Raw genomic sequence first — 16,242 nt, 5'->3', positions numbered from 1 at the left:
CCGTCGATAATGCTGCCCGCATCTAAGATAGTAGCAGTAGGAAAGAAAAAAAAAAAATAATCTCACTGCTCGCTCGCCGATGTATGAGCGCCACTCAATTATACCGGGGGCTAGGTGTCCACTATTCTCCTTCTGCCCTCCTGATCGTGCTCATGAAGCAGCTTGGATTGAAAGCCATGTGTCTGGCTTGATGGGCTCAGCTGGTGAGCACTAATAGCACTTCGGACACATACAATCCAGTGTATCTTATCGAAACCCGCTGAAAGAAGAGTGGGAATTTGACTTTGGATTATTTATAAGTAAGACCTTGTCCGTGTCTAGCCCTCTGGGGGTCTCTGTGATCCATCCACTCAGATTCGTCACGGTTTCAACTCTTCCGGCCAAGGCAGTGATTCGACTACTCCCAGGTGGCAACCACGCCTTGGGCACCCGAAGCAGCGTCTGATACAAAACTTCCCCTTCCCCCTACTCTCTTTGAGATCACCATCCCCTGCCCTGCCACCCCCGATGTCAGGCACAGACGCCCCGATCTTTTAACCCCGAATTGACAATTCATTTTTATCATATTATTCCGCGAACTCTCGTCCGCTACACAAGGCCAAGGATAGGTCGCGCACATCCACTCTCTTCATATGACCATCGTGGTGCTTGGAGCTCCGTGATTGGTCCTGTCTGTCTCTAACCCGTGTTCACATTTCCCAGATTCGGCTGCTTTCGTCCAGCGGTGCACCTCTCTTGAGCTCGTTCTCTTATCTCTCTCCCCATCATCACCTGCCGGCCCCCTTCATCCTCGTCCCTCAGGTAGGAGACCGAGTATAAGCTCCCCTCCTTTTTCGCAATCTTTCCCGGTGTCCCTCCTCACTCCTATTTCCCCTTCGATCCGACGGAGGAATTCTTTCTTTTTCAGGCTGTATCAATATTGGGCTATGTACCCGTGACGTACTTTCATTCCTTGTGGCGGGCCCTTTATCCCTTTCAACCTACCTCTGTGACATCTCTTGCGCCAAGTTCACGTTGGTGAGAAGAAGAGGAAAAAGAAAAAGTATCACCATTCTTATCTGTGTCCGTCATTCCTTGACCTTGGCTCAAAATTTGCGAGGTGCGTTTTGTGACCAACCACATCTCATGATAATGATGCAAGTTACATATTGACGCGGTTGCTAGGCTGCTGGAACAAGTTTCGCACATCAAAACCCCTTGGACAACATTAGGCTGCAATCTCAAGTGACTCTCTGTTTTTCTGCGCGTTGAGTTTGTTCAGGGAAACCAAAAATATTGGAAAAGAGAAAAATAAGATTGGAAGAAGAGCTATCATATCTGGGCGAGAACAAAGCAGAGGTAACACAAAACGGACTCCAGATTCCGTGAGTTGAGACCAAGCTTCCGCCAGTCACGTAAAGCAATTAAAAATGGCTGGCGGCTATTTTGATCTGCCCATATCCTCCACCTCTAGGCGTTCGAGCCTTACTGATGTATCTGGAGGAGCAAGCAGATCATCCCCAGGGCCGCGTGTCCTAACCCCCCTACCGACCCCCAATGAGAGCTCGCAGGAGAGTTTGCCGGATCCAAGCGGAGCTCAGGGCAGGCTGAGGAATGCAGCAATCCCCAGGAGCGCGAATCGGGTCAAATTCACGGTCAGCGAAGCTGGTCTTGGCACCAGTCCCTCTGGGTCGACGTCAGCGGCCCGGTTTGTTGGAAGGGGGTCGTCGCTACCGCAAAGACCATTGCCCACTGCCAGCATTCCATCAGCAGTTAAGGCTTCTCCTGACCCCCAATCAGTGCCTTTGATCGATATCAGCCCCAGTCCGAAAGTAGGTGTCACGGGCCTCACGGTCCACTCAGCACCCAGTTCCACGGGTGCCACTGGCGATGATGATGAGGTCAGTAATGAGAAGGGGAGGGCGATTCATTCAGCACAAGAGAGAGCCCAACGGCTGGCATCCGTGCTGCACCAATCCTCTAAAACTCCGAAGTCCAGTCCTTGGCCGAGTCGACCGTCCTCTATCGCATCTACTCCTTCAGAGGCGGCGCTACCCTTTGAGGATGGAGATGAGATTCCCATGATAAGTCTTTCCGAAAAGCAATTTGGCGATTTTTCAGACGACGATGACCTGGGCCCACTGAACGGCCGACAATCGATCCGAACTTCTCAAGCCCACCAACTAGTCAGACAAATGACTCGAAACGATTTTGATTTTTTGAGCCGGCTCCAAGCCCCCTCGGCAGGGCTGGAGTCCGGACAAGTCACTCCTCTTGAAGAAAGGGACCCTGACGCCTATGTCGAACGACCGACACATTACCGTGGCGGCATCCTCTCCTCTTTACTCAAACTTTACGATCAACCCGGTAGCCACTATTCGCGGGGCCGGAATGCCAGCTTGCGCCGGAGCAGCACGGGAGAGTTCAGTAGTCGAGGGTTATCCCCAGACCCTACCTGGAAGTCTCAACGGCCCAGGAAGTGGTATGAAAAATCACCTAACCAGTCGAGCACTTCGCTGGCTGGCTCGACGGCCAAGAACTCTACGAGCTCTCCAATCGCGATGCTCAAGCGCTCGCGTAGCAGTGGAGCCATTCCAAACGTACCAAAGCGGATGGGCAAGCCGCAGCTCGAGGATGAGATTCGTATCACGGTCCAGATAGCCGAACTTCTCTCCCGTCAGGGATATCTCATCCGGCTTTGCCGGGCTTTGATGAAGTACGGTGCTCCTACCCACCGAATGGAGGAATATATGAAGATGACGGCTCGCGTCTTGGAAGTTGATGGCCAGTTCCTATATATACCTGGTTGCATGATTATCTCGTTTGATGATGCTTCTACCCACACCACCGAGGTTAGATTAGTCCGAAGTCCCCAGGGGGTTGATCTGGGCCGACTTTGCGATGTGCATCTGATTTACAAGGAGGTGATTCATGGTGTGATTGGAGTTGAAGAGGCCATTCAACGGTTGGACGAGATCCTAAAGCAGAAGAACAAGTACCCCGTGCCACTTGTTATTCTTATTTACGGATGTGCCAGCGCCTGCGTCGGTCCTTTCGCGTTCAACGCACGACCCATTGATATGCCAATTGCCTTTTTGCTCGGATGTCTTTTAGGAACCCTCCAGCTCGTACTTTCGCCACGTTCCAATCTTTACGCCAATGTTTTTGAGATCTCCGCCGCAGTCCTAACTTCGTTCTTGGCCCGGGCTTTTGGCAGCATCCGCTATGGAGATGGGCGGCTTTTCTGCTTTTCTGCTTTGGCTCAATCTTCGATTGCCCTGATCCTGCCTGGATACATGGTGTTGTGCGCCAGTCTGGAGTTGCAATCGCGCAGTATTGTTGCCGGGTCTGTCCGCATGGTGTATGCCATCATCTACTCCCTCTTCCTCGGGTTCGGGATCACTATCGGAACCGCAGTCTACGGACTATTGGATGGTGACGCATCTTCGGACTACACATGCCCGCCGAGTCCCATCACCAATGAATATCTTCAGCATTTTCCTTTTGCGATCCTCTTCACCTTCTGCCTCGCAATCATCAATCAAGCGAAGTGGAAGCAGATCCCCATGATGTTGATTATCTCCTTCGCAGGATACGTGACGAATTACTTTGGCACCAAGAGGTTTTATTCCAGCACTCAAATATCCGGTGCGTTGGGTGCGTTCGTCATCGGGGTCATGGGAAACCTTTACAGTCGGCTACGACACGGATTTGCGGCTGCTGCGATGCTGCCCGCCATCTTCGTTTTGGTCCCGTCTGGTCTCGCTGCTAGCGGGTCACTCATTTCAGGCATTGCGGCAGCGGAGCAGATCACTACGTCGACCTCTCCTTTCGCAGTCGTCTCCAATGGGACACAGGGCTTCGTGGACGCAGCGAAGAATCTATCGAGCCCAAACTTCGATCGCGAGTTCCACGGTGTCGTTCTCGACATCGGTTACGGAATGATCCAGGTAGCAGTCGGCTTCACTGTGGGCCTATTCCTGGCTGCCTTGGTTGTTTATCCGCTTGGAAAGAAGCGAAGTGGACTCTTCAGCTTCTAGATGACGTGCCTCGATCACGTTCCTCTCTCTCTCTCTCTCTCTCTCTCTTCTACACTTGCGTCTTGATTGTCTTTTGTTCTGTGTTTGATGGAGCGAATTGTCGTGTTATTCAGCGTGATTTATATTGGTCCGTTCACTATATTTTGATTTCTTTCTGGTGTCAAAGTCCTTCTTTTCTCGGAATTTCCTCACTATTTGGGCTCGATCTTGCTATTCATGCATATACATCCGTCATTTCTCATCCGGTAACTCTCCTTGTCTGTTCGGGTTTGATTCTTTTGATAGGATTGCAAGCGTTCCTTGCGTATATTTGTTGTACTTTGTCATCCACACAGGCATGTGTCGATTCCTTTCCCCCCCTGGTTTGTACCAATTATTCCTTCTCTTTTTTTGCCTTCTTCTCTTTTCTGCGTCTACAAAAGCAAAGCTACAGCGGTTCGGGGTCACATGTTACAACATCTTTGGTGGGATACTAATCTTTTTGCACTGATCTGCTCCTGATACATGCAAGTTGAGTTGATCGATATACTATACTGCGTTACTTACTTACATCTACTGCCACCACCAAAGCTAGCCCTACGACGGCTTATTGCTAGATAGAAGATACGATACCACGAATAATGATCAACTACGAACAATACCTCGCATAGAAATCAGCCCCTCTTTGGTATAGCTCTAATCTATCCCCTCCATCTATAAGCCTCTAATTAGCAACGAGAATATAATTGATCTCCAGTACAATATGCTACCGTAAAACTGAGGTAGTGGTATTGTGAGATAGTTACACCGCCCCCTCCCTCAAAGAAAGGCCCTCTACTCAACCATCATCATGCAACCCACGTACTCGAAAACACCTTTTTCATGATATCTTAATAATAATGATGATTATACTTATCATAATCTTTCTCTACCCTTGCGGCCAGCCTTATTCCTCGGCCTCGCACTCGCACGCAATATCAGTTTCAAAATTCTCCCTACGCTCCGTCTCTCTCTTTCTCCTCCTCTTCCTCCTCACCTTCCCGCCCTCTCTTAGTGAATCAATAGCCTAGCAGAGCAGATTTAGCCACAGCTGAAGTACGTACGTAACCAACCAACCATCTTCAGAACATTCCTTCCTGCTTTCTCACCCTTTCTCTCTCTTTCTATATATTTTCCATGTTTTTGTTAGATGTTACCTCATCAGCTTGTAGTTAGTATGTACTAGATGACAAACTATGATGAATGAACAATTTACTAAATGATAGCAGGTATTTACTACTAGTGACAGTTGGAAGGGGCGGTGAAAGAGTACAAATACTGTCAGTATGTAGATTTGCATTAAGAGCAGAGTAGTAAAAGCCAAGGTCCACTTAAGCATATAGGTAGCAGTAGCCCTCTAGCATTCAGTATCCAGTAGTGTCCAAACTCTGGTCAAAAAAAAAACAACAGAAAAAGAAAAAGCATACATAGCCAGATGTATGTACGTACAAGAGTATCCCCATCCCCAGATGAACCAGTGTTAAGAAAGGAAAGTAAAAGAAGGAAGTAGAAATGGGGCGAGTCAAGCACGGTCCATTACCAATTCCAGCAGATTCTTGCGATTGGAAGAATCGAAAAGACACCAGTTCAAGTGGGCAGGGAGAATAACAAACAGATAAGGAAAATCTTGATTTAATGATTCTGGTCTCGTGGTTCATCAATCTGTTCAGGTCGAAGGAAAGAATAAGAAGGGGAAGAGAGAAAAAGAGGGTGCAAATAATAACAGTTAGAAAAGAATTCACATTTCATCCGAGGCTTGCTTCGTCAGACAGAAAGATGGGGTCATCGACGGGGCAGAGTCCTGGCCATGTGTCCATGCACAGTGTCAAAAAGGAGAGAGAACAGCTTAGGCTGGGGCTGAGGATCTCTCTCAAAAATCCTGCCATGACATCAAGATTAACCGTCTAGTTTATTCCGGGTAGAAATAGAACTGCGGTGCCTGCAGGAGCTCAAATCCAACAACAAGAAAAAAGTACAAACAGAAAAAGACAATTCATCCAAGCTTTGCGCATCCGTTACGTCTCAAGTCATATTATGTACGACGTTGGCATTACATGATCGGGGTCTTACGCTTTTCAGCGCTGGAGAGCACAAGCATCGGAGTCTTGCGTCTTTCCTGACCCTGAGCTACCGTCTTCTGGCCAGCGACGACAGCAGCCACTGAGGGTGATCCGGTTCGCGGAGAGGCCTGATCCGCTCGAACCTCGGCAAACTTCCCGCCAAAGAAACCGCCATCTTCGCTGATGGGGGTGGTGTTGTACGGGCTATCCTGAGATCGGCGTTCTCGGGAAGACCTCTCCTTCCTCTCAGAACCAATGGCTCCGTTCGCAGCGGCGCGAAGACTACCCAGGCTGGGCTTGCTGGACAGGCTACCACTGCGAACCGTTGCATCATCCCCATCGGAGAACGTGAATTCCTTCTCGCTCGCAGGAGTATTGGTACCACCACTGCTATGGCAGCCAAAGCTCCGAGTTTCGCCACGACGTTCGATGCCCGCACGAACCAAGTTGTGCACCGCACGTCGACGTTGACGGGTGGCGAAGTTCTTACTTCCCTCGTGCTTCGATGTTGGCTTGGCTGTAAGCTCCTCAAGAGACGGTGGTCCACGGGGTTGGCGGATCGGGTGCTCGCCCGCACGAGCCTGTCCGGGCCCAAAAGTTCCAGTAGCTGGGGTCTGAGGCAACGCCGCAGTCTTGGGAGCCGCGGGTGTGATGGCAGTGTTAGCCTTGGCCGTGTCAAGTGGCATCTTGAGCGCGGGATTAAAGGATGAGCTCTTCTTGTGACCCCTGCGGAAGGCATTGGCCGAGGGAGGAGGCAGAGGGGCAGTTTCTTGCGGGGATGAACGGCCGCTGGGAGGAGACACAGGCTGAGAAACATTCACAGGAGACTGGCGATTTTCAGGCGGCGGTGACACCTCAGCTCTGAAGGTAGGCACCTGAACAGAGGGAGACTGGGTCTCCTCTTCCTGGTACTGTGGCGAGCTGTCCTGCTGGAAGGTATTGTCATAGATATAGTTTTGCTGCCCAGTCAAGGGGTTGTAAACCGAGTAGAGCCCCGGCTGTCCAGGAACAGGCTGCACCACGGGCTGCACGCCCTGCTGAAGCTGTTGCTGATAGAAACCCATACCAGGGAGGGACAGAGGAGAATAATCCTGCTGCTGCTGCTGCTGCTGGATCATAGGTGTTCCGAGATTAAGACCCTGAAACTGCTGAGCGGCCGCGGTGACGCTGATCAGCTGCTGCTGCAAGCGCTGCTGCTGGGCAGCCAAGAAGAGGTTGGTCGACATCAACTCCGCGTACAGGCTTTCGTCGATATGCGTATCGCCAGCGATGTCAAGAGCCGGAGGTGCGAGCACCTGCTCCGGCAGAGTGTACATTGGGCGGCCCGTGTTCATGTCCAGACCCTGGTTGACGGCTAACGAATGACGAGGGAATCCGGTTCCCATGGCGGTTTGAGGAACGCGATCTGCAGTTCGGTTCGAATGATTGCCATATCTATCACCTTCGAAGCCAAGGTGCTGCTGGCGCTGGGAAGCCGAGGGCATCGTGGCTGACTTGGGAGCCGTCCTTAAACCAGCGAGAAGGTGCGAACGGCTGGTGCGCGGAGTCGGAATTGGTGCAGATGGCTGAGACTCATCGATAGTCGAGATGTGCGGTGGAGGCACGCTCAGACGCTTGATATGGGAACCCTTCCTGCGTGACCCAAAGCTGGCTCCAGGCACCCCGAGGGCACTGCCATTGTTGAAAGAGGAGTTGTAGGTCATTTGAGCAAGACCGCCAGCGTCCATACTCGTAGCTGTAAAGGAGTATAAAACAGTATGTGCAATTGACGAAACGAAATGGTGCTAACGATTTAGCGATCGGAGACGCGATGAGGTCGACCACAAAGGATCTTTCGGCGTATTAAAATATTACAAGGTCGATGATAGGATGGAGCACCGAAGAAATAACCGACACCGGGAAACGGAGGGGTTAAGAGGTAGGCAACGAACGGGGCGAAAGTCCGGACTCCCTGTGGGAAGCGGTGTTAGCCTGGCTTTTGGGGGCAGTGTCCACGGAGAAATTCAGCGTACCTGCAGAATACAAAAAGGCACACACAGAGATGTGCCTTGGTAGAATAGGCGAAAAAGGCCAATGAGTGATTAATAACCAGGTGTACAAGCGATTATAAGGCCGGGCGTCGTCAGAAGCCGATGAAAAGATTCAGCTAGCTCACGAGACGGAAGATTGGGATGCGACCGGTGAGAAAGGAAGACCTGAGCGAGTCTCGGATGACGAGAGGACGGAGGTTCTCTGTATTAAAAGACAGAAGATAAGAAACGGACCGGAGATGCTCTGCAACTCCCTTGTAACCGTAGAAAATGATGCTTGAGACACAAGATGCAGTTGACGAGAAGGTTTGGTCTACCGTTCAGACCGTCGAGATGGGAGGTGCACGCGGTCGCGGTAGGGAGGGTAAATTCAAAACTTTTTCGCTTTTCTGGCGGAGTGTTCCTTGATGCTTTTTTTTATCCACTTTTCTTCTCTTTTTAAACTATTCCTCCTTTTGTGCCTCTCCGATTTGTGACTGCTATTTTCCGCACGTCGAACCTGACGAAAAGAAAGAAGTGGAGGAAGAAACGAGAGGCGACGCCGGGTTGCTTCGTTTCGGGAGTTCGGCGCGTGTTTGGCCGCTATTTTTCTTTTTTTCTTTTTTTTCCGTGCCTTTTTTTCCTTTTCCCAGTTCGAGTTCCGCGCTTAAGAGAGAACCGTCCAGTTAACCGGGAGCCCCAGGCAGACCACCCAAGGAACTTCAAGTTCTTTTAGTATGTTAAGCCAACAACAGCAACGGTTCGTGGGAAAGACGGAGAGTAAAGGATTAGGAAAGGAAGGTAAAAAGTAGAAGTAGCGAGATGAATAGACACTGATGGAGAAGGAATGAGGGAAAAGGGGGGAATGATGAAGAACTGAAGTCGGGGTGGGTAGGGGAAGGGTTGGTAAGTGGTGAAGAGGCTGAGGGGGGAAGCAGAGAAAGAGGGCGACCGAGAGGAGAGAAGAGAGAAAGACGGAGAGAGGAGGAAGGGAAAGAGAGGAACCAGCGGGGAAGGGAGAAAAGAGGAGTTGGTAGTGAATAGGAATAGCAATAGGGACGACCAGGGAATGAAAGGAGACGAAGAAGAAAGAGAAGCAGCAGCAGCAGCAGCTGGAGAGAAAGGGACAGCAAGCAGACCCGGAGAAGAAGGGAACTGGAACAATTGATTGGGATCGATCATGCGAATCACTCTACTTACTACTACTCTTAGTAGTAGTACTTACTACTTACTACAAGCAGTTACTGGCAGTGACTTGACTCTCCTGGATGGCCTGGGAAGTCTGCCTGAGACGCTCGCCCGTCGCTCAGGCGCTGTTGTGCTTCCTGATTGGCTCGCTTCAGCTCCCCTTAGACCAAAGAGGACTAGCGGAAGGAGGGGGCGACTGGCCAATTGTCCAACGAGGCCTCCTGATTGGTGCCAGCACCCAAATCCCCCGTGAATGCCTGAGGTGCCACGGCCACACTGCCTCTAACTTCCCAGTTCCCCCAACTTATCGTGCGAGACGAGGATCTTCAGGAAATGAGCCGACCCTCTTTTCATCAGTAGCACAGCACTGAAGTAATTGATATCAATCACTATTCCAAAGGATGAGTGGTCATCTGACCTTCCTTATCTGATTCACCCCAACACCATCCCGGTCCTCTCAATTTGCATGGCACCAGAGCCCATCTTTATCTCTCACCCAGCCCCTCCCAGGGTCCCTCTACGGAGTGCACCGGAACGTGGTAACCGCTTGCACGGAGCTTCCCCTGCCCAAATCGCTGCAGATACCCAGGTGGTGTGCTCAGGACAGGCTTGTAAAACCAATATACCACAGTCCGTTTCCACCTCTTATCTATTTGGTTCTCTGCAGCCTGCTATTGCTGCTGATTGTGCTACTATACCGCCTGGACCCCAGCTCGTTGGCCGGGGACTCTCATCCATGCTCACGTAATGCCATTTGGCCTCCGCCAGGCTGAAACGCCCCATCCCAGTGTTGCCTTCCCAACTGCCTGGCACGGACACGTATTATCTCGGAGGTGTTAGTAGCATCCAGGCTCCTATATTATTTCATGTAGCGGCTTCTCTCTGAAATGACACCAAAGGAAGGTGATCCACTGAACACGCATTGATTGTCAGTCACTATAATTAGAGTAGATTAACATAAGATAGTAATTTCGTGTCACTTATCATCGCCATTATGTCTGCACTTTCCAAACAAGATCAGGACTTCATATGTCAAGAGTTAAACTTGGTATATATGCTCCTGCCTGCCACCTATATCATTTCTTCGATAACCAGGGTATCATCAATTGCATCAAAACCAGCTTACTAGCGTGGTCAGACTTTGCATCTCGAAACGCTAAGCAGTCCTTGGGCCTTGTATGTGGTTGTCACATACTATTGTTGCTGTATACACTGTAAGCCATTGTCCGGTATAAGATGGCAGCTGGCGTACCCTCTCAAAAAGGCTCTTGGCAGTCTCTTGTACAGAGACATCCCCCCTTCGGATGTGAAGTAGGCTAAACAGCCTCAGTCTCGTTGTCCTTACTTGAGTTGGATTGCGGCACACTATCAGGCCGTTTCTCAAGGTCACGTTCGAGGCGGGCTTTCTCCTCGTCCGTCGCGTCAGTTAGATGGACCGCAACTTCCTCGCCAAAGTTCTGTGCAATTTCCTCCAATGTCAACCGAGCAGTCTCCGGGAAGAAAAAGTAGATCACTAGAAGCCACCTATTAGTACGAATACCAAGATTGCAAAGACGTAGCTAGCTCACCTGGAATGAAAAATGCGGACCAGCAGATGATAACCAGATAATACTTCCAGCCAACGTTGTCGAAACCCATCGGCGCAGTCTGAAGCAGGATGAGAGTCGCTGTCATGCGTTAGTAGCTAGGACGGCTTTGCATCAGAACAGTTTCTTACCGGCGAACTGTCCAAACAAGGAGAAGCCCATGCCAATTGGGCGAATCTCAGTAGGGAAAATCTCAGACACATAGAGATACATCGTCGTATCACAGAAAGTTCTGTTGAGAGATGAGTAGTCTGAAATCATAATCTGTGGAGATATGCTTACCCTTGGAATGCAAGGTAAAGGTACATAAACAGAATGCCAAATCCGTTACCAACCCGGTTCGTGGTGCCCGCGTATTGTGCGGTCATGGCAGCCAAGCAAGATGTGGTAACAATAATTCCGACAAAACCTGTAATGTACATCTTTCGACGAGAGTTGACCTTGTCGTGAAGCCAGGCACCAAGAGGGTTGTAAATGACACCTAAAAACACACCGATTAGTCTTTACCCTCATAGCCCGACCAGTCTCCATCTTACCAGCAGTTGTCAGCCAGACCGCACTCAGGAGCAGTGGCATTCCGCCCGTTTCGCCAAGGTTGGTGTATAGAAGAACCGCATAGTTGTTCTGCGCGATGTAAGCTATCGGATCTCAGCTTGATCTCAGTAGAGAAGCACTTACGATGATCAGCGGTCCGCCGAATTCAGCTCCCCATTGGGTCAAAAAGCCGATAGCCATGCGCTTCCTGTACGACTTCTTCTTCAAAACTGCGTTCCACACATTTCCATAGGCAGACAATCGCTCCCCTTCAAGACGGATCTGCTCGGCAGTTTGGAAGTATTCTTCCTTAGCAACCAGGTTGTTAGGATCGTCTGGTGATCTGCGAAGTCGCTCAAGGACCAGTTTGGCTTCCTCATGCTTTCCCTTACTGATCAGCCAGCGTGGAGAGCGAGGGAGCCAAGGCGATCCTAGTAGCAGGACGAGAGGTGGCAAGCACTGTAGACAAAGTGGGAACCGCCAGCCAAATGTACCGATCTTATTTTCAGCAAAGTAGCAGGCATAGCCTACCCAGCCGGCAAGCATGTAACCGAAAACCAGAAAGATGGCATGATGGCCAACAAGCCAACCACGACGGAAGGCACTAGACATCTCGGAAAGGTACATTGGACACACAGTCACGAGGATACCAATTCCGAGGCCGCAGACAAATCGCCCAGCTTGAAACATTCTAGGTAGAGTTAGCCAAGGGCATGTGCAGTAGATGGGGGGTAAGTCAAGGCGCACTTGAGTGAATTAGAACCTCCTTGAAGTGCTCCTCCGAACATTGAGAAGAAAGCCCCCAACTGGATATTAAGTTTCCGACCAAAATAATCACACGACCACATTATGAAGAGCGTCCCAACCGCACCTCCAGCACTGAAGACGCCATTCGCTGTAGATATAGCAGGTGTCGTTATTGAGGCATATCCCGGCTCGCCCTCCTGAGGAAGATTGAAGTATGTAAACCATCCTGGCTGACCGATCGTGCTTGAGATAATCGAGGAGCAGTAACCGTATGTCTATTGAAATTGGAGAAAAGGAAAATTAGGAGCGATTGCAGAAGAGAGATTTCCGAATACTCACCATGGAACCAACGGCAACAAATATAGTGACCAGCCTATTATAGGTACTGGTCTGAGACCCGAACGTCCCCATGGCGAGCTAGATGGAAGCAATGAATGTAGATCGAAGCCAAAGTGGGAAGAGAAAAAGCAATATAACCAGAAAGAAGAGCAAACAGGTCAAGCCGCACGTTGCATCAGATGAAACAATATTGAGCAAGCCACGCGGCTCAATTTTTGATCATGTACTACCCGAAAGGAACACCGGTCTGGGACCGGGGGTGGTGAGGGAAAAGAGGCGGAAGGAATGCCGGGCAGAAATGAAAATGTAAACAACAACCGTGTATGACAGACAGACAGACAGTCAAGGTGCCGGCACATCAGCCTGGGATATATCTCTCGGCGCAGGGTAAGCGGGCAGAGAAAACGGCACCACAGAGACTCCCACACATCCTGCACTAAGTTGCTTAGCTCGTGGGAGCTTTCTAGCTTTGCCTTGAGTATACTTCCCTTTGCGTAGAGCACCGGCCGGGTGGAGTTGACGATGAAGGAGTGGATCCACCAACCACCGACCAGCGACATAACGGCTCCTCAATCACCTGGTTGAAGAAGCATGGCCCGATGGTCGCCATTCGACAATTGATTTGCTCTAGACCAGGGGAGGGAGGAAAGAGGATGCATTAGTTGTCGTTGCCTCGCTAGCCTGACAAAAAACGGTCTCTGCCAGGAAGGGAACCGACACTAGGCTTCTTTGGGGAGTCCCGTGCTGTTACTGCATGTACGTACGTTACCGTTATGCCTGTAAGTATGTATGTTCTGCGGTCTGCCGCTTCCTCTGGATTACTCACTACTTCCGAATAGGCAACTGAAAGGACTTAAGGTTCTCTCCATCTCCACCTTGACAGCCTGGTTTTCCGTTTGGGTTTATTGTGGCTGCCATCAGCATCCTGATCAGTTGTCACTTGTCAGTCCTGACTCGCTCGGTGGTTCATGGCTCTCAACCGATAAGATGACCCATAAGATGTCAGTTAAGATCCACCTTGAGTGAGCATGGTTCAGGTCGCGTTTGCTTTGTAACCTGGTGCGTATGCACGCTCAGGCATAATAGACAGACGGTTTGGCCGGTTTAGTAACCCCGAGCCCTCTTCTGTGGCCTCGCTTTTTGTGGACTCGGCGGGACTGTGTTAAACTGGTGCAATCCTCAGTATTACGTTTTATGTGTAGCGTGTAAATCTAAACAGGGGGTTCAAATTTGGGTGCGGAGCAAGTACTATAACAGATGCGGGCCTGGTAGCCCGTCGCTGCGATCCGTCTATTGATTTTCTGGATCTAGTGCATCCGCTATGACAACGGCGCCGAACCGGTCTGTCTTTCATCCCCACCCTTTTCATTTGGATTAGTAACTATTGGAAGCAATAGAACCACCCTCCAAAGGCTACAACAGGTAGTTGAACCATCGTGCAATGAGATATTAAAACCTATGCGTACAGGGGTTTCAGCTGGCTGTCCAACTATCCCTGGTTTCCGTCTCCCAACGTGCTGTGGTGTTTTCTTCTTCCTTCGATCGGCCGAGCTATCTTTCTCAGAAAGATGTCGTCGGGTAAACCTGGTCAGTCGCCTTTCGATGTACAATTTGATGAGCTGCCGAACCCAAAGCAAGTATGGGTTGGCAAGCCAGGAAGCCGCGAAGAAGGATTAGGGAAGCTTGCGATCTTGACCCCCGAGGTAGTGGCCAATGCTGCTGCCACTGAAATCAAGACCGGGCGACGGGTGACGATGGGTTGGGAACTGACCAAGTTGGATTATCCTAATCTGAACCGTCAACCATGCCACCATCAGATCATTCCGCTTTTGGGCGGTGTGGCTTTCGACGATGTCTATACCATGAATCCTCGTAGGTCATGCACTATTCTTCCTTTCGCCCGCGGTACCACCCCCCTGGGCTAACTCCAGAATAGAACAAAGTAGCCAGTGGGATGGTCTGCGGCATTTTTCGCAGACGGTTGAGGGGCAAACCGAGCGTGTGTTCTATGGTGGCGCAACCGTCGAGGAAATCAATGATCGAACGAACAATCGGATCGGCTTGCAGCATTGGGCCAAAGAAGGGATTGCTGGTAGGAATTTGACCTATTTATTGATTGACCTTTCGGAGTAAGCGACTAATTGCGGTGTCGCATGCTGCTCGACAGGTCGCGGGGTATTGATCGATTATGCCACATGGGCAGAAAAGAGGGGAATCAGATACAGCACATTTTCGACACATCAAATCCGGCTTTCAGATATCAAGGAAATTGCCAAGGAATATGGCATTACTTTTCAGAAGGGCGATATACTTTTTGTTCGCATTGGAGTGACGAAGGAATGGGATACCGCGATGACAGATGACCAGAAGCGGCAATACTCGGACAATCCGAGCCCGGAGCATGCAGGTGTCGAGGCAACTACAGATGTGCTGCGATGGCTTTGGGATACCGGGTTCGCCGCGATTGCCAGCGATGCAATTAGTTGGGAGGTATATCATCCACTGCAATCTTATGCAATGCATCACTATCCAAGTATGTGTGACTGACATGTAACAGGTTTACCCACCCCAGTCGCCTGATTTGTTCCTGCATGAGTATGTACTTGCGGGCTGGGGCATGCCAATCGGTACGTTGAAATCAAATTGCATGCAATATGAAGCGGTCTCCAATAATATACTGATCGGATTTCCCTTTGACAGGAGAGCTGTTTGATCTAGAAGCACTGTCTCAAGTTTGCCAAGATCTCCAGCGCTGGTCTTTCTTTGTGGCATCTATCCCCCTGAACATGCCCGGAGGGGTATCTTCACCCCCCAACATCATGGCTATATTCTAAGCCGGATCTACCGACAGCGCTTTAGTTTGAGGCCAAACCGCTTGTACACGACAACCACGGACGCTAAAAGCGGATCATATTTTCCGAATTTCCTTCTCCCGTATTCGTGACGAAATTCTGGAGGTGGAGACCTTCAAAGGCTACACATAGCCGAGATGGAAATAAGGAGGGACAAATGGAAGTGGGGATGAAGTGTAGTAAGTGCGCTTAGAATAAGCGACGAGAATGAATGAGAAAGCACATACATACTTATTCGGACATCGGGTTTAGATAGTAGAGCTATAGTATGAATCCGTCCATTTTTCCAGGCGTCATTGGGATCAGCAATGGTCACTAGGACATGACGTGGAAACTAGACCTAATCTGCAACCAGGCGGATTTCAGAGGATAAAAAAACACGACATGCAAAGGTAGGTACCTGCCTGCTCCTGGAAATACCGATTCCAAAGCAGCTGATTAAGATATTTGAATCAAAGAAAGTCAGACCATGGAGTGCTTTACCGCGCAAACTCTATGGCAAATTAGCATATTCTGATAAGGCTGGCTAAGACGGGGGATAATCTGTGGCCATCACCAGGGTCACATGGTAAACAGAAAGTCCGGGACATTCTGCCACGCGTGGAAGGGAACACAAAGAAACGCATGACTCCACTTCGAGTCTATAGTGCGTTTGCCTTTCACATCTCGGAGAAACGTTTGCTAACCGGGGAGCAAATGTGTTAACTATAACCAGCCAAACAAACGCATTGCTTGACTGCGTGGTGGGTTCGTCCGAAAAAATTTGCTCAGGACCCCTCAGCCCTTGCCAACTCCTGCATCGTACTTCTGATCTCGCTTCTTTTGTTTTTTTGTTTTCTTCTTTTCGTCGAGCCATCGAGACGACCAGCTGTTTTAGTTTCACAATAATC

At 50.1% G+C, this 16,242-nt stretch overlaps 4 protein-coding genes across 4 annotated transcripts; 2 read left to right on the top strand and 2 right to left on the bottom strand.

Annotated features, from left to right (window-relative positions):
• Nucleotides 1–1,409: 1,409 nt before the first annotated feature.
• AtWU_11033 (threonine/serine exporter family protein) lies at nt 1,410–4,019 on the top strand (the record flags this gene model as incomplete). Its single annotated transcript, XM_035506135.1, has 1 exon — nt 1,410–4,019. The coding sequence occupies one exon, from the start codon at nt 1,410–1,412 to the stop codon at nt 4,017–4,019; it is 2,610 nt and encodes an 869-aa protein (XP_035362028.1).
• Nucleotides 4,020–6,087: 2,068 nt separating this feature from the next.
• AtWU_11032 (uncharacterized protein) lies at nt 6,088–7,824 on the bottom strand (the record flags this gene model as incomplete). The annotated part of the gene is made up of 1 exon (XM_035506134.1): nt 6,088–7,824. The coding sequence occupies one exon, from the start codon at nt 7,822–7,824 to the stop codon at nt 6,088–6,090; it is 1,737 nt and encodes a 578-aa protein (XP_035362027.1).
• A 2,786-nt stretch (nt 7,825–10,610) lies between these two features.
• Nucleotides 10,611–12,572, bottom strand: AtWU_11031 (putative MFS sugar transporter; the record flags this gene model as incomplete). The annotated part of the gene is made up of 8 exons (XM_035506133.1): nt 10,611–10,807; nt 10,863–10,961; nt 11,012–11,112; nt 11,163–11,361; nt 11,417–11,504; nt 11,559–12,105; nt 12,162–12,436; nt 12,501–12,572. 8 exons carry the CDS (start codon nt 12,570–12,572, stop codon nt 10,611–10,613), a joined length of 1,578 nt encoding a protein of 525 aa, XP_035362026.1.
• A 1,496-nt stretch (nt 12,573–14,068) lies between these two features.
• AtWU_11030 (uncharacterized protein) lies at nt 14,069–15,334 on the top strand (the record flags this gene model as incomplete). Its single annotated transcript, XM_035506132.1, has 5 exons — nt 14,069–14,372; nt 14,437–14,592; nt 14,668–14,990; nt 15,058–15,127; nt 15,201–15,334. 5 exons carry the CDS (start codon nt 14,069–14,071, stop codon nt 15,332–15,334), a joined length of 987 nt encoding a protein of 328 aa, XP_035362025.1.
• Between the last annotated feature and the right edge of the window lie 908 nt (nt 15,335–16,242).

This window comes from Aspergillus tubingensis (assembly GCF_013340325.1).
Source record: "Aspergillus tubingensis WU-2223L DNA, scaffold_15, whole genome shotgun sequence".
Taxonomy (NCBI): domain Eukaryota; kingdom Fungi; phylum Ascomycota; class Eurotiomycetes; order Eurotiales; family Aspergillaceae; genus Aspergillus; species Aspergillus tubingensis.
This window is presented reverse-complemented; position numbering and strand designations above follow the sequence as displayed.